Genomic DNA, 21,478 nt, shown 5'->3' with positions numbered 1-21,478 from the left:
ACGCATATTGTTGCTGTTTTGGGGGTAAATGCATGCTCTACTTCAGTGGTTCCCAAACTGTTTCATGTCAAGGACCCCCAAATGGACACTAATTAGCCCCGCGGACCTCCATTTGAAAACATATTCCAGAGACCCCCATAAGAGAAGATTTTTACGGCTCCAGCAGTGATTCTCAACCCATTTAATTTCAAGGACCCCCCAGTTTGACATGCATTAGTCCACGGTCCTTGGGGTCCAAGACAAATTTCTCCTCCGGGAGACAAAATAAAGAAACCTTGAATTGTGTAGTATAATTATACACAGTAATCCTCGATAAGCTCTATTACAATATGTCTCATATAGCCCAATAAACGCAATGATGCACCGCAGAACAATAATGTGAAATTATCCACCAACTGCAAACAATTAAAATGAAACAATCAAAGCACTGGCTCTGACACGTCGAGGCACCATGCAAGCACTTTAGTGTCATCCATAGAAAACACACTAACACAGATGGCATTACATTAATGTGACTTGTCGACACCTCCTAAAAATAAGGGTCTCCACAGAGGGACAGTTCCTTAGCACTCGTCTTAATTAACAGCACAGTTCAACCCCTGACACAACAAATTAATTTATTTAGCCAGTGGCCCAGTGCACAGCCTAATTACCCTTAGCCTTTATGAAGTTGTGACCTTTCATTTTGGCACATTCTGCATATATATCCGGGTCTCTCCCCAGAACGGCATAACAACACAGTTTTTTGTTAACATATTAATTTGGGTACGTTTGCGAAGATGTTGTTATAAACAAACAAATGCACTCTGTTTTACACCAGTTATACAGTAGCCTATATACAGTACAGTATATAAATATCCATCCTAGCACGCACACGTAATTTAGCCTAAATGTGTTTACATTCCGTTTAATAAAGTATTCAAGAAAACATTCTAGAAGCAAATGCACTCACATCACGTATGCAGAGATTCACCCACACAAATGTATATGCATCGAACGCACGCGCGCGCACACACACACACACACACACACACACACACGCACAGCACATCACAGCACATGCACTTTGAACGCCATTCACACACTCTTCCATAGCCATACTGACACAGAGGGTGATGGTGTGTGTGTTGATCACGTGCACATGCACGTGCGCTCCCTCCCAGCACCACTCAGTCCCACGTTGCCTCCACCACCTGCTCAGGTCATCACTCTGGTCACACGCACGCACGCACGCACGCACGCACATGGAGAATCAGATCAATTTGTGGTGATCTGCAGTAACTACTGTACATCAGTGGTTCCCAAAGTGGGGTGCGGGGACCCCTAGGGGTCCTTGAGGGAGTTCCAGGGGGTCCTCAGCTAAATGATAGTTTGGAACCAAATGGACCCTTATTGGTCTGTACACTCTGCAGACTATTATAGCACACTAACCTTCCTTTAACTGCATTTTGATTATGTTATCTTGGATTCCATCGATGGTGTCACTGGTAAACAGGTTTCTGAAAATGTCCAGAGCCCTCCTCTGAGACACTAACAGAGTATAGACAAAAATGGTACCATTAGATTAGTGACTGAGGACCATTTATAAAGTTAGGTTCACAATAGGTGAATTGCTCCTTTAAGTCTGTATATAATTGCCTCTGTTTTTTTTTGTCAAGTTGGACTGAAAGGATGTTGTGCCTCTCTACTTTTTCGTTTCTTTTTCTTTAACGAATGCGTTCACAGATTGTTGTAGAGCAGAAGCAGCTTTGCGTCATCATCGTCGTCAACACCATCATCATAACTTTTATTTCAACTTAAAGTACAATTGAGGGGCAGAGGCCCGAAGCGACGCAACACACTGCATACGCAACACACTGCATACGCGACACACTGCATACGGATCCATTTGGTCATGACATGCCACGACGTGACCACTGATCAAAGTCTACGCTGCACTTCCAAAAGCTGACATATAGGAACTTAAGGAAGGTAAATATAGAGGGGAGAGGATCAAAGAGTATAGGAATCAGAAACGAAGGCTTTAAAAAAAGAGACGGGAGTGATGAGCAATAATGGATATAGGACAGCACCACCACCACCACACTCGCGTGACAAGTGCGGGGGGGCCTCATCATTTGATAACCCGGGAGACTGTATCGCTGTCCCTCACAGCGCAGCCCTCCAGGCTGAAGACCCGGTCATTATACCGTCCCTATCAGTGAGTCTCCGAGAGCTGCATGCCAGTCGGCTGCGTCTGCGCAGCCATGCACGTCACGCATCACTCCTATACACACAGAGACATTTAGAGGGAAGACGACAACAAGCTCACAACACGTTGCGCTGCGACGCGTTGTGAGCTTGTTGTCCTCTCTGGACGATGCAATGGGGAGAAAGAGAACGGGGGTGTTGGATAGAAGAGAGAGAGAGAGAGGGGGGGGGGGTGTTGGATAGAAGAGAGAGAGAGAGGGGGGGGGGATGAGACGAGGAGGGAGGTGATTCGGGGAGCGTGTGAGGGATCAGAGATGCAATTAAGAGGGACAGAATAGAGAGGAAAGCACCGCTCACAACACAACGAGCCCGACAACTACACCGATAACTGTAAAAATGTCATCTTAAAAAAATCTTTCTAGTCCGCACCGCATGCTGTAACGACGGCGTCGGAGGCGAGCGGTGTCGTTTGGATCGCTTTCAGAGCGATTTTATGAACGACACAAACGTTGACACGGCCATTCAAAATCCATCAGGACATCTGGGATAGGATAGCGGTCGGTCTCACTCACCCTCGGAAAGTTCAGTTATAGATCTACAAGCTCACAAGCGTGTAGATCGGCTATTTTCAGCATGAAACCAAGTGTAAAATTACTTGTCTTTTATTTATTTTATTTTATAGTTTGAGTCACCATAGCTTAGTTTTCATGTAGTTTCCATTTAGTTTTCGTCAGTGGAAAAAGGTAGTCGACGAACATTTTTAGTTTGAGTGTTAGTCGACAAAAACATCACTGCGTGACACCCTCCTATATAAAAACATCACTGCGTGACACCCTCCTATATAAAAACATCACTGCGTGACACCCTCCTATATAAAAACATCACTGCGTGACACCCTCCTATATAAAAACATCACTGCGTGACACCCTCCTATATAAAAACATCACTGCGTGACACCCTCCTATATAAGACGTGGACATAAAGCATGGCTTATGAAGACGAGGGGAATAAGTTATAACAAAACAGGAAGAGCAGGCGGATAGCATGAGACGGGGAGGGGGGGAGGGGTCACCAATGTGCAAATTAAAATCGAGAGCAGGGGGATCGGAGATGCGGGGATCGAAGTGAGGAGGAGGAGGATTAAAAGGATCGTGGGGTCCCCCAGGTGGAAACAGGAAGTTAGGGTGCCAGATACCCCGTGGCATATGTCCTTGCCTGTGGGATCACCCAAGGACCAAGGGGAGAGGGCAGCTGGTCTTTAGTCGTGTCCAGGCCAAGACGCGCCCAGCCCCAGTGCTGCCCCGTGCCAGCTCAGGGCATCCCATGCCAGCTTACCACAGAATCCCGCGTAGGAACCCACGTCATCGTTGTGGAGGGTTTTCTGTTACTCATTACGGCAGTACGTCAGTGCTCCTATTTTTCACATAAAGAAATTACCACCAAATACCACAATGTACAAATACTTGTATTGTATTGTTTGTGTATTGTATAAATATACAGATCGACAAGCTCACAACGAGCCTGGCTCCGCAGCCACGTTTTTATTTCCAGGGAGAAAAAACAAAAGTTTGGGGCCGAGTCCACTTCAATTCGGCATAGAGTAGCGCAAACATCGATCACTCTCTGCTGATTTCTGATCGTCTGCACCTTTGTTAAATTGACGCACACACACACACTCTTCTCTCTCTCTGTCGCTCTAATTAAATAGTCTCATGTCGCGCAGCTGCGTCTAGATTTTCCCGGCGGATCCTGCCGGGAGCTGCCTATGCCATAGAAAGCATAGGTGGACCCAAGGCTACTGCATCGCTAGCAACACCCATTACAAAAATAAAATGAAAATCACACTTGTGTGAAACAGAGTTAATATTTTTCAGCATATTTTGATATAGTCTTAGTCTTTTGAATAACACACTTTTAGTCTTTAGTCCCATTTAGTCTTTTTTGTTGTTAGTCTAGTCTTAGTCTCTTAGTCTTACTGGTTTAGTCTTAGTCTTTTAGTCTTAGTCTTGTACTTTTAGTCTTAGTCTTTAGGTATTGGTTGTGTTAGCCACATCTCATCTGCTTTGCCACTATTTTGAATGGTTGGTGTGAACCAATCGGCGAAGACTGACACTTTGGCAACGCCCACCCCAGAAACCGCTGCCGTGGGGAGGGCTTTCATATGAATAATAAAGTGAGACAAAATGAAAATGCTGGCTGAGTGTGTGAAGTACAGTAAGACCTGTAAAGTATAAAAATAAATACTCAAGTAAAGTTAAACTACCTCAAGATTGTAGTTAGGTATTGCACTTGGGTGAATGTAGCCTATAGTTACTTACTTTGCACCACTGGAGCCCAGGGTTATCTCAGAGAGCTAACTGCAGTTGTTTTGACACGGATCTGGTTATTCCTCATCTCTTCCTGTCTGTTACAGTCTCTGGGTTCTGTCCCTCTGTCGGTGTCGGCCAGCCTCCGTGGGGGAAAGTTTAATTAAGTACTGTACTTAAGTACAATGTTGAGGTATTTTTGTACTAATATTTCCAATACTTTTACTTCCACTGCACTGCATCTCAAAGGTGCATTTTATACTTTTACTCCACTATATTTATTTGAAAACTTTAGTTACTAGTTTACTTTGTACTGATTTGATTTCTTTCTTATGCTGGTTCTGTTTTTTTCTTTGTTTTGTTTTGTTCCCCTAATACCCATTAAAATGCTAAATCGAGTATAACTAGTAGTTTATTCTCACCAGTCGCTACGAGTTGGAATAGCGAAAGGAACAATAAAAGCTAACTTCGCCGCATCAAGGGTTTTATTGGGTAGGGCCCTAACGTTATGATGCCCTTGCTTTGATCACGGAGAATTATTTTGGGTAGAATCCTGGTACCAGTTTGGTGGTTCCGACCTGATGACTACCAACCAGTGACTACAACTACAACATGACATATTAAGTTATTTCCGCTCCCGACCGGATCAGAAACCCGGAAATGGTTTTGATCCCAGGCTAGGTTGAAGGTGGTTAAGACTGGACACAGGTGCTTGTTTCCATTACCTGATGTTTCGGACATAGGCCTACATGCATCCGTAGCTACAAGATCTCCAGTCGACAGTGACAATATTCTTCTTTGCAGACATCTGAACAGCCTCTATTTCTCCACTCTTATCCACGCATCCCCCACTTGTATTATGTTTTAATGTTCATCCGCTGCTACAGTATAGGCACCAGGTTCTCCCAAACAAACAACAACCATGAGACCCAATAGCATCATTACTCATTAATCAACGACAGGCAAGGTCCCCATAATGTAATCTGTGCTCGTTAGGAAAAGGGATTAATTATATTATTTAATTTTTGTTCAAACGGAGTATGAAGTATTCATGGTTCTGTTTATCTGTGGCAGTGAAGACACACAGCTGGACATTAACCAGCTGTGTCCAATTACCAGGCGAACAAGGCATGGCAGGACCCTGATTGGTTTTTTAATGATTCATGAGGACAAGACAGTCTAGACTCGGCATAACCATGTGGCCTTATCCCTGTCCAACCTTTAACTATGTCTTCAGTTTGTAAATGAAGCTATACACAAATTGCAATGTGGCGTTACCGAAACTACCCACATGTTGGTAGTGCTGGGTGCAGTGAGCAAAATTCCATCTAAATGAATTGTGGGGGGCGGGGCTGTCTGCTCTCTAGTTTACATATAAACAGTGGTGGAAAAAGTACTCAATTGTTCAATTGTTCAATCAAAAGTAAAAGTATACCAATACTGCATTTTAGAAGTACTTCATTACAAGTAAAAGTACGGAATTGAAAATGTACTCGAGTAAACTTACAAAAGTATCAGCCTCAAAATCTACTTAAAGTACTAAAAGTAAAATTACTCATATTGCAGAAGTTCAAAATGTGTACAAAATCTATTGAAAATAGCCGATCTACAAGCTCACAATGACTCGCAACGCGACGCATTGTGCATAGCGTTGAAGTGGTTAATGTATGTTTTCTAATCAAAATAAAAATCTCCAAATAGTAACTAAAGTTTTCAAATAATTGTAGTGTAGTAAAAGTATAAAAATCTTCACTTTGAGAGTACAAAAAATTTACAAAATTGTACTTAAGGACAGTACTTAAGTAAAAGTACTCAGTTACTTTCCACCACTGCATATAACTATAATCACAGACAATGATGTTGTTTAGCCGATAGAATCACTTCCATAGGTCTGCAGTATTGTTCTCACAAATACATTAAACAGTCTAGTTGACGGCAGTGCTGGCGCCAGACCTTGATCAGCAGGGTGCTATAATGTTTTCATGGGAGGCACTTTATTTTTAAATACCATTATAAACCATATAACAAATGCTCTTGTATGGCATTCCGCCCATAAACACAACGATCCGCCAAAAACGTGATGGAAAAATTATGCACGGACCGCAAGCAATAAGTGAAATGAAACACAATTACATTAGGCTATCAATCAATCAAAAGCACTAGCAGACAAGTTGGGGCGCAGAACACTTATGGCTACAGTATTAGTATAGCCTACTTGTTTCAAATTTAAACATATGATCATAAGGAACCTTGACCGGAACACAGTTCAGTCAGGTTAACTCATGAATGGATCAAATATTTGTCCATCGCGACAGTGATGGCTAAAAGCTCTGAGGAGAAGGGAGTGAACCTCTCCCAGCTTGTCGGACATGAAGATGGGACACTTTGGGACAGTGCTTGTTGAAGGCTTCGACTGGCAAAACCACCTGACTCCCTACTTCCCCAAACTCCCACAGATAAAGAGCTAGCAGCACTTCAGTTTTGACACCACGAAGCCTGGTGTGGTGATGGCCCAAAAACACTGTGACTCAGAAGTAGTGGAGTTTCAGCTGCTCAAAGATCCCAATGTCTTACCCCCAGTACGTGGTCTTCCAGTACAAACCACACCTGGACTGGAATATATTTTTAAAGAAATCAGAAAATTCTGTCGTGATGATGCACAAGACACAACGTGCCCCAAACCAAATACCAAAAAGTCCACAGCACCAAAGAAGACTGTCATATGTGCCATGTACCATGTATTATATGTGCCATGTACTATGTATTATATGTGCCATGTACCATGTATTATATGTGCCATGTACCATCCACCTCCTTCCCTAAACTTCTTGGCCTTTTTATACTATTTTAAAAAACATTTAAAAATCGCTCAACTAGCCGATCTATATCGACACGTTGTGAGCTTGTATATCGGCTATTTGGATCATTCAAATAGGTTTTCCAAAATAGTAAAAAGAAATAAGGAAAAAAGAGCGGGGTAACAATGCACGTTGACACACACGCACACATTGCCGTAAGTATAAGTATACGACATTCAGATAATGGTCTAGTAGTAGTGTACTGCCTGCAATGTAGAGATATCTATAGGGCCAGCAGATCATTATTTTATCTTTCTCTTTATTCTTATTTATCTTGGTTTGGTTCTAGACTCTTGTTCTTACCTGTACCTCACCTGTGTTTCATTATGATTGCTGTTCCAGATCTGACATTCTGAATTTCATCAGTAAAGGTTTATTTGAGCCCCAATACCCCCGCCGGCGGGGGCAGCGGCTGTCCACCTCATGAACAGCTCTCAGCGGGTAAATGGGGCTGGTCAAGGTCTCAGGTTCCAACTCCGATATTTTAGATTTTCCCTCCCGGACCCCCGTGGGGTTTAAGAGGAGAGCTCCTGCAAGCCAGACGACAGATGATGTGTCATCACCATGGCAGATGCAACTTCCCTATCCAATAACCCCATATCCACTTAAAATAATATATAATAACTAAGGCTTTAGGGAGGTGAAATTCATGGTTGTTGTGAAACATTTGCCAGTTTTGAGAGTTTTAACATCCTTCATCCTAAGCTTGTGTGGATAATGGGCCCCACTTGTGGATGAGTGCTACAGAAACAGTGCCAGTAAGACATTAATTTGATTATCTGCATTAATGAAAACAGAACATTGCTGACTGAAGGGGGAAAAAGCAACATATCTAAACGTTAGAAATGGCAAACGTTCCCCATTCAATCTTGCTTGCTCATAAGAATATCAATCCTGTTGTCAAGCTGATTGATTGATTCATTGATTGATACAATTGTCCTTGTACCATATGGAGAAAAGAAACTTGAGTTACTGTACAATTCCAAATAGTAGCCCTGGCTCAAATAGACGCCCGGTTCCTTTTAAACACCTGGGGTCTGACACCATTTTGCGTATTAAAAACCACATTAAAAAATAACCCTCCCCCCACGCCCCACCCACCCCACAATAAAAGCCAGGGCTATAATTTGCAGGGGGGCTATTATTTACAGGTTCTTCAGCCTCATTTGGGTCCACCCAGGCTATTATTTGCATTTTATTTTTCAATCTAATTAGAATTGTAACCAAATAATGGCCCAGTGCAGGCCAGGGCAAAATTAAATAAAAGCCTGCTGCAAATACACATCTCTAATGGAAATAGCCGCCTGGTTGCAAAACATGGAAATAGCCGCCTGGTTGCAAAACATGGAAATAGCCACCCAGAGCCCAAAACTATTTTGCATAGTAAATGCCCGGTCTATACTATTTGGAAATACACCCCTTTTCTCGAGCCGAGATGTTCAATCAACCTGAAGAATGCGTGGTTGTAAAATTACACGAACAGAACGTCAGGAAGTGAATATGTGCTACTATCTGTGTAGGTACGGTATAAGCCAGCGCTGTAGAGTGTGCTGTCACTTCAGGGCACAGTCTGTATAATCAGGTTTGTTCGATGACTGAAATGGAAACAGATGTATTTTAATGACAACATGGATACGAAATGAGAATTGTCGTGCGCTATACTAATGCGATTCCTTCCAGCTGCATGGCAATGACAGTTTATTACGTCAGGCAGAGAGTTGGTATAGTGAGTGAGGCTCAGAAGATGACAGTTTATTACGTCAGGCAGAGAGTTGGTATAGTGAGTGAGGCTCAGAAGATGACAGTTTATTACGTCAGGCAGAGAGTTGGTATAGTGAGGCTCAGAAGATGACAGTTCATTACGTCAGGCAGAGAGTTGGTATAGTGAGTGAGGCTCAGAAGATGACAGACAGTAAGATACTATAATAAGAACCCTCATTGGAGGCTGAGAGAGACGCTCTGCCAACCTTTCTCAGACCGGGACCAGTGTTGTTTTTGGCAGCAAATTTTGATTTTAGTTTTAGTCATATAGTCTCTTGAATAGTTTTCATTTAGTTTCATTCACATTTTAGTCAGCTGGAATGTTTTAGTGTGAGTCTAGTTTTAGTCGACTAAATATCATAAGGTTTTAGTCGACTAAATCTACAGTTGATTTAGTCGACTAAAATGTCATAATAAAATTTCATAATGACAGATTTTTTCAAAATCAGTCATTACAGATTTTTTCAAAATAGCCGATCTACAAGCTCCCAACTGCGACACGTTGTGAGCTTGTAGATCGCCTATTTTCAGCATGCAACCAAGTGTAAAATGATTTATACTGGATCTCTTGTCCACTAGTCCCTTCCTAACATTTTAGTCTAAAAGACAGCTGAGGGGGAGGGGTCTCGGCACTCCAACTATAAGTGATGTGTTTGAGTGAAGAGCACCCTTTGCTTTCCATGTCATTCTCCCAAAGTGCGCTTTTCAGTTTTCACAGTATCACCGATACCATGGCAACGCCAAGCGCTGTTCCACAGGCTGGCTAGACAAGCATAATGCGTGTGCGCACGCACGCGCGCGCGCGCGCACACACACACACACACACACACTGGCCTTCTCATATAAATTGTGAAATTAGTAGAAAGGACTCAGATGATGAGAGACTGACATCACACACTTCACACACAACAATTCTCTCAGAGATAGACACATGGACGAAATCATTGCTATGACCAAATGTATTATATTTAGTCTTATTTTTGGTATTTTTCTAGATTAGCATTTTTTCCCCCTTTCTTGTAGTTCCTTGCCTGTGTTGTTTTAGGAATGACACAAACAGAACATCAGAAGGAATGTTGATACAAACCGTCAAAGACGATAACGAAGAGGCAATTATTTTTGATTGGCTATACTCTTGTTTTCATGGTGCATTCATAGTAGCCTGCAGGAAATTGCTAAACAAAAAAAACAGACGTAAACTGAATATACTGTCATATTGTTTTAAATAAATGAATATGCCGTGGCAAAACTCAATAGTAAGTGAGCTGTTTTGTCATGTCTGAAATTAGAGCGTCCAAATTCTGTCCATCCATCTCATCTATCCATCCCCCAATTAAGCTAATGAAATGCCACCCCATTGCCATCCTGCTTTTTCAGCAAAATTGTAAAATCAGCCTAAAATCTTCTACCTTTCTGTGCTGGGGGGGGGGGGGGGGGGGGGGTCGGTCCCCACATAAAAGTATTCGAATAGTGTAGTATATAATTAGAGTAGAATCTATAGAATAGATTACCAACTATGCTCAATTCGTGGTGAAACTAAACTACAGTACACTATAGACACGTGAAAGCTTCCTCCACTCCACTGCAGGACGTTGGATATGAGAACACAGTAATGCCGGACCGGTATTCCTATTGCTGGAATAGGGGCATAGCCTACAGTGCTGCACAATTTACAATATGCTGTATCACTGACTGACTGCACTGTGTGGTTCAAGTGGTTTCAAATGGAAAAGTAAATAAATAATATGAAGTCACCTTAAGACACTCTTGTGTACCCTCTCAGCTCTCCTAAGAAGGAGAGAGTCAACATGACACTTGAAATGGAATTGACAATCTTTCTCAACGACTCACTCTCTTGCTGTGGACCATTCTTTCCTAATAGGAAAAGCACAAGGTAGATAACAAGGTGAACAGTGTCTAGAACTTGGAGTTAACCACATGAACCCTATTCTGCATGGGCTTGATTTAGGCGAATATTCTCGGAAATATTCTATTTCCAATCAGCTATTTGGTGTAGAGGGGGAAAGGCAGGCGACCAACCACCATCATTCGTACGTGTAGCTGTCGGGAGGAAACCTCTTAACTCCATTTGTGAGGTTTATTTTCTTATTATTTTTCTTCTTTTCTTATTATTTTAGTTTTTGCATAAATCAGTGCTATTGAACACCATGACGTTGTTTCAAAAATATTGAACAAATGGAAAGTAGTAATGGAAGTAATGACGTTAACAAACAGGGCAGGTAACTTTCAAACCCCACAGAGTGATAAATGACCACCACAACAAGCAAGTTCACAACATTACAACAAAGTCTAAAAGTTCTTCCCCATCTCTTTCCTTTTCTCCAGCCTGCAGCTAAGGAAGGTGGTCTCCCGATGCAGGTCGGTAACAAGACAGAGTGTGGCCTGCTCGGTCTGGTGTTGGACCTGAAGCGAGACTACCAGCCCATCCGGAACCAGCTCCCCGAGGAGAAGCTCTACAAGGTCTACACCTTCAACTCTGTCAGGAAGTCCATGAGCACCGTTGTCAAACTGCCAGACGGGAACTTCCGCATGTACAGCAAGGGAGCCTCTGAGATCGTCCTCAAGAAGTGAGTCACTCACTCCATACTGCAGGCCAAAGCCTATTTTAATTGGAAGACCAGCTGAAATAAAATAAATATCACACCCGTGTGAAGTGTGGGGCACTCTTATCATCGTACATCATCATGACGTAAAATAGATATGCTCTGACATAAAATTGTCCATTCATTGTCAATGTGAATTTTTTGTGTAGGGTCAAAAAAATCACACACGTGTGAAGTGAGGGGCGCTAATATATTAAAGTCTAACTCATGTTGATTATAGGTGATGTAATGGTGATGTAAAACAAACGGTGCCAACACAAACATTAAACGCCAATGGCCCGGTTTCCCAAAGGACGTCACCGTTCAAGATACAGACAAGACATACACAATACATTACAAAAGATACATTTTACAGGACACAAATTACAGAAGCAGACAGGAACAAGAACAATAGAACATATCCTCTTGGTTTACCGATTTTGGTTTGAAAGCAGAACAGACTGGTGTACAAAAGAGTTCTTTAGCCTGTTTTTCTTATGTGCCATGTGGCCTCCCCCAGGTGCAGCCGCATCCTGAACGAGTCGGGCGAGCCGCGCCCGTTCCGCCCGCGGGACAAGGACGACATGGTGAAGAAGGTGATCGAGCCCATGGCGTGCGAGGGCCTGCGGACCATCTGCGTGGCGTACCGCGACTTCGTCGGTAACCCCGAGCCCAACTGGGACGACGAGAACAACATCCTCAGTGACCTGGTGGCCATCTGCGTCGTCGGGATAGAGGACCCTGTCAGGCCAGAGGTGGGTGTGTGTGTGTGTGTGTGTGTGTGTGTGTGTGTGTGTGTGTGTGTGTGTGTGCGCGAGTGTGGGTGCGCGTGTGTGCGTGTGGGTGTGTGCGTGTGGTGCGTTCCATTGATTTCACCAACCAACTTCTACTTTTCACTATTATTTTCTTTCCCCCTGTGATGTATTGGTTCTACAACCAAAACTCCCTGGTAGACTATATGTTGTGTAGGATCTCTCTCGGTGTACTGTGTGTGCGTGCGTGCCATCACCGTTTAGTGACAGAATTCAGCGTTAACCGTGTTTATACACACAATCTCATCTGGGCGGTCTCAATGGTGACATTAAAGTCCCGGAGGTTGTTGTTTTTTCTTGTTAGAAATTACACTAAAGGAGTTTGCACACAGTGCGTGTTCTTTCCCATGATCTATGAGTGGTCAAATGTCCAATCTGATCCCTCCCATCATTTTCAAAGATGTTTGATGATATTTATATGGAATTATGGATCACATTCGAGGACTGCAACGGGAACGGGAGCCAGCGGGACCCAACGTAAATGTTGGCGGCGCGGGCGGTATTTAAATACTGTACCTGCGGGCGGGCATGGGCGGTTAAGATAAAATCAGCGGATTTATCACCAGATAAAGAGCTTACCGGTATATACACTTTAGCTGACGGGAACGTATCATTTCTTGTCTGCGCTGGACAAGCACCGTGGAGTCACTCTCTCCAGAACAGACATCTTCAGGCACGCTCCCAAAGCTGCCGCACCTGTCAATCATTAGTTGCAGTCAGTCACTCTGTGAGAAGTATGTTTTACCGACGGAGCGAGGAGTGTCCTTTCCCAGTGATGGACATTGTTGCTTCTAAACCCCTGTTTGCTTTTGCCTGCATCTCTCTCTCGCCTGATAAATTAATATGATAATACCTTTTATATAATCACCAACATGAATTCTGTCTACTAGGTAGAGTAGTGGGGGCGACCGTTACGACCGTTACCAAGGGATGAGTTAAAGTCACTTTATGAATATACAGCAGTGTGCATGTCAATGAATGCAGCTCCCGTGGCAGCTATTTTGAAGATGGTTGGATATAGTACACAAGTAAACACACTAAATACAGCTACTTATACTAACATACGCAATTTGACAGAGGGACTGGATTTATTTTTTAATTTGTTTTTTTCATGTCATATGAAAGCAGGGAATCATAGCTTCAAATTTACATATTGGTTGTTCAGTTTGACCCACGTGTTTTGGAGATGGCTTATAGAGTAATGTCTTGCAGAGAAACAGCGAGTTGAGAAAACAGGCTTGAAAGGTTCACTTCTGTGGTCTCTAACATTACACCTAGCTACATGTTTAAGCATTTATTTCATATTTACATGAGAGATATGTATATATATATATACATGCACAACCTTTGGAGCTTGTACGATAAAGAATGTCACCCACTCTTTCACAGAGTAGATAATTGATAAAGTCAACAAGGGCCTTTCTCAGCCCCACCCCTCTCCCACTGTTTATATTTTGTTTAGTTTCCAAGATGGCCGCAGCACCAGGAGGGGGCGGGGAGGAGGTGAGCGGGCGGGGTCGACATATGCCCTTACTGGGCTGCATTCAAGACACTTGCCTTCTGTCTGACACCTGACTTGTGTCTGAACACAGCTTTGATGGATGTGTTCTGCACCACTCCCCCCATCAAACAAATTGTTTGGTCAAACCATATGGGCTTCCTTTGGAAATGCAATGGAGCGGCCATTAAACACAAGACAGGTGTCTTGAATGTGTGAACCCAGCACATTAAGGGTCGACCCCATCCGCCCCAGTCCCAGTGAAAGTCATTGCAGATAACCGTTCCAAATGACAGAGGAACCACATATTACTTGTAGTAACGGCTGGATGGCACTTACACCCGCCTTCTAATGAGAGAGCAAAATCTCTCTTGGAAGAGCCACCCATCGACTAATCTAATAGCCTATACGGCAACCTTCCCCGTGTTTCTTCACTAGTCCGATCCAGAAGAACACAGTTTGCCAGCCACTGCTACAGAGCTGACCATGAGGTACCGTATCTTCCCTTCTTCTCTGGAGTCCTGCCTCAAAGCAGACCAGAGGTAGAAAACTGTCGTTCCCTGATGTCATCGCTAGGGACACATGCATCAGTAAGCAGGAACTGGGGATGGCAACGAAGGACCGGAAAGTCTCGCGTGGCATTGTGAAATCCATGATCTCGACCGCAGTCGAAAAATTATGATTGGACATAAAAAAAGACAATAACATTTTAATATTAGTCATTAAGCAATAGGCTACTATATTAGGGCTGCACATATGTAAGTGGTGCGCCAGCGCGCATGCGTCGTCAAAATTCAAAATGCGCTGTCAATCAAGCGCCGGGAAGCGCTTCTGCGTACCAACAGCCGGGGCCGCCTAGAATGATTATTATGGACAGAATACTAGTAAATTCTGTGGCGAGAGCATTTTCCACCGACTGCCACTCAAAGTGGCTACTGGCCAATCACAGCACGTCTTGCACAAGTGCACTGGCCATTGTGGCCAATCACAGCGCGTCCTTACTCAAAAGGGGGAGGATTCCATGCTGCTTTCTGCTGGGAGGAGGTGAGAAAACCTGACACAAATAGTTTCGTCTTCTCCGTTTCAGATAGCAAACTACTGTAGTCCCCGGTGTAAAAGGGCATGCTTTGGATGCTTTGCACTCTTCCCATTTGCCGCTGTGCTTGTGTTTGTTTTCCGGGTGCTGGAGCAGCATGGTTGCTCGTGTGCGATGCCGTCTCTCACAGCCTAGGCACCGGCCACCGACTTTTACGGGTACTAAGGGTTTAGTTCCGACATAGTGGAGTGGGAAGAGTTTAAAGCATTGCGGACTGACACTGCTGCTGCCCAACATGAACACCGTGTCTCCACATACTGTCCCTTATTATCGTAAAGTCTGGTAGTGTACACTGTTTATTTTTGCACCGAGGAGCCATGTGTGTCTGACTGTCTGACTACGTCACCTGAAACAAAAGGGAAGCCTGATGTATGCTTCGCCGTACGATGTGTCGCATGTTAAAAAAAATAGCTGATCTGCAAGCTCACAATGTGTCACAACACGTTGTGAGCTAGTACAGGGGTTCCCAAACTTTTTTGGACCAGGTACCCCTTTTGGGGAAGATATTTTTCCAGGTACCCCCTCATCCTCGCAACACGGATAACAAATAAATGTATACGTCTAAATGTAGACGTTTAAATGTAGACGTCTAAATGTAGACGTCTAAATGTATACAGACGTCTAAATGTAGACGTCTAAATGTGTACATCTAAATGTAGACGCTAAATGTGTACGTCTAAATGTAGACGTCTAAATGTGTACGTCTTCTCTTGGGGTCCCTGGCATATCTTTTCAAATGGGGGTCCACGGGCTAAGTAGTGTCAATTTGGGGGTCCTTGACATGAAAAAGTTTGGGAACCACTGCTTTAAACACTTTAGCACTTTATGAACATGAACAAAATAGATGGGTCCCCCCTGGAACTCCCTCAGGTACCCCTGGGGGTCCCCGGGAACCACTGAGCTAGTAGATCGGTTATTTAAATACAAAATAATAAAAAATCTAAATATTGCTTTGATGCTCATATTATCCTTAGGAAGTATTAAGTTGTTTTTATTAGAATATGCATTCCATAGGGCTGGACCACACATGGACCTAGATTTTAGCAAATGTATATATTTTTTAATAATGGGATGAATCTACAACAAGAGCCATTCTAGCCAAAAGAGTTGTGTGCAGCCCTGACTATAATTTAGACTGAAGTAATTAAAGTGGGTCATGTTTGCATTTTTGGAATTGTAACAGCTGAAATCAATAATATATTCTGATATTAACCTGCGGGGCCTCATTAAGTGAAGGTGAGGGCCGCCAGTTGCCCATGTATGATTTGGAGGATGTCTTCCTTCCGTCACTGCATGTGTACCAGTGTTGTTTTTGGCAGCACATTTAGATTTTAGTTTTAGTCATAGTCTCTTGAATAGTTTTCAGTTAGTTTTAGTCACATTTTAGTCACCTGGAATGTCTTAGTGTTAGTCTAGTTTTAGTCGACTAAATATCATAAGATTTTAGTCTTCAGTTGATTTAGTCCACTAAAATGTATTTTGGTGGGCCTTGATGCCGTCATAATGACTGTTTTTACACTTGCTGAAAATAGCCGATCTACAAGCCCAGTAAAATGACTGATCGACAAGCTCACAACACGTCGCGCTGCAACGCGTTGTGAGCTTGTAGATCAGTCATTTTACCAATATTGTAAAATGACTTAATGTTAGTCCCTTACTAACATTGTAGTCTAGTTTGTATTTGTTGACGAAATTGTCCGTATATTTAGTCTTAGTTTTAGTTATCATAGTTTAGTTTCCATTTGGTTTTCGTCAGTGAAAAAAGGTAGTCGACGAACATTTTTCGTCTTAGTTTTAGTCGACGAAATCAACACTGATGTGTAGCAGTGGCTCAGAGCCTCTGCCCGATGGCCTCAAATGTCTAATATCTCCCCCAGTCTGTAGGGATATCACCCTTTGGTCTAGTGGTTAAGATGTTGGACTTTCACACGGGAGACCCGAGCTCGAATCCCGGGCCGTTACACATGCACACACACGGGCCGTTACACACTCACATGTCCAGCCTCTTCAAATTCATATACTGTAGACTATAGTAAAAAAATAAAAACAACTGAGCTAATTTGGAGAAAACAAGATAGATGATTTCCCTCACAAGTTTCACCGTTTCAAGATAGATTTCTAACGCGGACCCATAGAGCAGGCAGAACAGAGGTGTCTGCGTGCGTACAGTCACATATAGTCACGCTCGGCACAAACAGAAAGCTTTTTATAGTCTCCCACTGTCCCCTTGATGTCTCTCCAAACCCCTCTCATTCTGCCTGTCCCTCTTTATTCATTCTCTCCATATCCATCTCTCTTTCTCTCTCTCTCTCTCTCTCTCTCTCTCTCTCTCTCTCTCTTCTTCAGTGTTGCTCTCTCCGTATTTCTCTCAAACACTCTGCGGACCGTTATGCAAGCATCTGCACAGAGCTAGATAAGCACTCCACCGCTCTTTGAACACGCATGAACGCACGCGCGCACACACACACACACACACACACACACACACACACACACACACACACACAAAACACTTTGTAAACAAGATAGTAAACAAACTACTGTAAAAAAATAATTCCCCACTGTACTGTTGTTTGAGGCTGCCATATATTTGAGCAAGCTTCTGTTACTGTAACCTCTAAAAAGTTCATATATCCACAATGGTGCATGCAGTCATACTCATATAGTCATAGTGCATCTGTTTTCTACTCAGAAAACGGATCTTGCGTGAAATAAAAAACCTCTTAATAACTCATAACACGGTGTAACAAATTCAGTGGTTTTCGGGCTATCACCAAACTACCATACAAAAGAGATACGCTGTCTTTACAAAAGAATAGAGAAAAGAGGTTAGGTTGATTCCCCCTTCACTGCAGAAGTCACTTGATATATTGATCATCAGAGTTGGGGTCCGTTACTCTTAAAAGTAAGGCACTACACATTACATATTACTTTTGAAAAAAGTAATGCCTTACTTTACTTTATTACTCCCTGGAGAAAGTAACTAGTTACACTACTCGTTACATTACTTTTGCGTTACTCCATAACATTGCCTGTCACATTGTCACATAATTTACCACTTAACAAATCTTTATAATCCTAATAAGGGGGACATACACAAGATATGTCTTTATGCTCTTTACCAGGTTGTGGAGGAATAAAACAAAATGGGCCTTTCCAAAACGGTGGTTCTCTTGACCTTGTAAAACTTTTTCTATGCAAACTTCTAATCAATTATTCAATCAATCAAATCAAATATATTCAAATAAAAATAATGAGACTGAGAGAAATCAGTAGCCTATATGTTCACAGTGCTTTAGGATCCCTTTCTTTATGATGTGGAGTTCCCTGCTCCATTGCTCATTAAATGTAGTTTTAACATATTTAGTTTATTCATCTTTGCATTAACTAACTAGTACACATTCTACAACAAACAAACCGACCCTCCCACTGGCAGTGTTACCAGGTTTTGGAAGAGAAACAAGCAGTCATGTCTATGAAAACAAGCTCAAAATAGGCTATTATAAAACAAGCCCAAAGTCCCTTATAATAAGCGGACATGGCAACACCCCAGCGTCTGCTCTGTCTCTTTGACAGTGGGATACTGGCTCGCTGTGTGGAGCGGAGGAGTGCTGCTGCGGAGATTTTAATACCGAGACAACGTAAATGACAGTTATGAGCTTATGACACAAGCACTGTAGGATATATTACAAAAGAAAACGGAGGTTGAGGTGGGAGGAGGACAGGTGGGTCTAAAACCGGACGTCTGGCCACCCTACGAGTCCACGACAGTAACGAAAAGTGCTGTGCTGCTGATGATCTGACACCGGTTTGTCCGCGACTAGTCCGCGACTCCGCTAGTGCGTTGCCAGCGCACCATTACTGTTCATGTTCAACTCATCTCCGTTGTGTGCATTATTCTCCAAGTCCAAAGCAACACTGCTGAAAGCAGCCACATGACGCAATTAAGTAACGAGTAACTCAAGCGCTGCAGCGACCAGTAACTGTAGTGTGATTATCAAATTTGGAGGAGTAGTGTCGTTATATTACTCGTTACCGACCAAAGTAGTGTCGTTACAGTAACGAGATTTTCCGTTACTCGTTACACCCAACTCTGTTGATCATATATTGAACTATTGATCATTTTCAATAGTTCATGCAAAACCGCACTGGACACATCATCCTGCCGACTTCCATGGACACGACCACACGCCACAGGCCACGGCCAGCCTCCCGGGACCTCGCGAAAAAACACCCTCTGATTCCGCACCAATGTGCGCGCCTGATCTGGCGCACACCTAGCCTCCCCATAGACCCCGCACTGCATGTTGGGAAGGACACAGCTTAATGTAGGGGGCACCGATTGCTGTGCAACATCCCCCTCATGTTCTCAACCCCCAATTTGGCTACACCACACACACTAACCTACACAATTCTCCACACGCAACACAGGACCCTTATTGGCTAGCCCGCTCACATGCCGATCCCCACACAGCAAAACACAGCTGTGATTGGCTAGCCAGCCACACACACACACACACACACACCAGTTGCGCAGTGCACACCATGGGACAAATCGGCTTTTCACCCCCTGCCACTGTGCCCACAAACGCATGTCCAAGAGGAAAACAATCTAAACATTATATACTAACGTCAGCATCGGGCAGATTAACACACACAAGTAGGGTTGCCAACTATTAGATTTTCAAATAAGGGACATTTCCCGGGCACGCGGCGAAGCCGCGTGACCGCTGCGTAAGGCGCCGAATTTTTTTGGTGTCCCTTATTAAAAATTGGTGTCCCTTATTTGAAAATGTTATAGAAAAATTGGGTAATTTCCGGTCAAAACCCCCCCAATTTCAGGTCTAAATTACGTTAATCAATTACATTAAATTAAACAACACAGTACAATCTTTTGGCTTCCAGTGACCCCACATTGTTTTTTTAGGAACAATATTTCTAGTTGTAATATTGTAATTGTAATATAATATTATTATTATTATTATTATTATTATTAATATCAAATACTACCTGACCTGTATTGACATGTAGGCCTATATGAGCTGTTTGAGAGTGTAAAAGTGCTATATAGTATGCATTATTTTTATTATGAATAAATATTAGTCATTACATCTACTTGCATTATAATATGATTTAGTTGATTTTAATGGTTTAAAAAAAAAATATCACGGTGTATCAGTGTTGGGGTACTTAATTAGTAATTACATTGACCATTTAGCAGTATGAAATTGACAAAAAACGAAATCTAAAAGTTAGTAAAGGTATGATTTGGAAAGTATACATGACTTGAATGAATCTGCAGTCTGCACTGACCTAAAACTTTGCTCTACCCTAACCCTTCCAACATATAGTTCATGCCATAAGGTTTTATAGGTTTAACAAACAGCATACAAAATATTAAGCCTTAAATGGCAAATGTTCAAATCATAAACTTGACCTTATTTCAGACCATTTTACAAAGCATACAGGCTTCTCAGTACCTGGTTTAAATTCACATTTACAGTTACTAAGCCAGTGGTTCCCAAAATGGGGTCTGGGGACCCCCAGGGGTCCTTGATTGAGTTCCAGGGGGTCTCCAGCTAAATGTTACTTTGGAACCAAATGGATCCTTATGGGTCTGTAACTCTGAGAGTGCAGGTCCATTTGTATACTCTCAGAGTTAAATTAACATAGATGGACTAATGCATGACAAACTGGGGGTCCTTGAAATTAAACGGGTTGAGAATCACTGCTAGAGCCTTATCTTCTCTTATGGGGGTCCATGGCATTAGGTTTTCAATTGGGGGTCCGCAGGCTCATTAGTGTCAATTTGAGGGTCCTTTAGCCCTGGTCCAGTGCTTACAGCACTGGACCAGGGCTAAAGGGCTAAATGTCCTTGACATGAAAAAGTTTGGGAACCACTGCTCTAGAGTTGCTTGATGAACAAGGAACTACAGTAGCCTGTAGTCCCTGTCAGGGCTAACTGGCACATGATGACAGCACAGTCCTTTGCAATTTGCAACTCTAGATTTATTATAGCCTAATGATATGAAGTGACTTGCCATAAACCATCCAATTTGCATCTGCTTGTATTAAACGACATTAAACTCACCAACATTGCAGCTGTAGGGAAAGGTTGAATATCCACTTTCAAACTGCAAAGCTTTTGTTTCATAAAAAATTCCCACTCAGCTCTGCACTTAGTTTTTCTTCTTTTTTAGTTATATCTCACTACTAGAACTTTCTGACTCTGAGGTAGATAAGATGTTTGGCTGTGAACAGCATCCATTAGTTTTTTCAATGTTGTGGACCGGGAGCCTGGCGAAATAGTTGCTAAGATACGATACTGCATAGTGATTGGCTCTGCTGCATGTC

General features: G+C 42.8%; 1 protein-coding gene across 1 annotated transcript in view; it reads left to right on the top strand.

The window, feature by feature from the left end:
- The window catches only part of atp2b2 (ATPase plasma membrane Ca2+ transporting 2), a 125,315-nt gene that overhangs the window by 74,312 nt on the left and 29,525 nt on the right, over positions 1–21,478 (top strand). The window contains exons 12-13 of the mRNA XM_080791997.1: positions 11,462–11,703; positions 12,239–12,473. Coding sequence (XP_080648123.1) covers positions 11,462–11,703; positions 12,239–12,473 — 477 coding nt within the window. The remainder of the gene's footprint in view (positions 1–11,461; positions 11,704–12,238; positions 12,474–21,478) is intronic.

Source organism: Protomyctophum bolini (genome assembly GCF_963924005.1).
Source record: "Protomyctophum bolini genome assembly, chromosome: 2".
Classification (NCBI taxonomy): domain Eukaryota; kingdom Metazoa; phylum Chordata; class Actinopteri; order Myctophiformes; family Myctophidae; genus Protomyctophum; species Protomyctophum bolini.
This window is presented reverse-complemented; position numbering and strand designations above follow the sequence as displayed.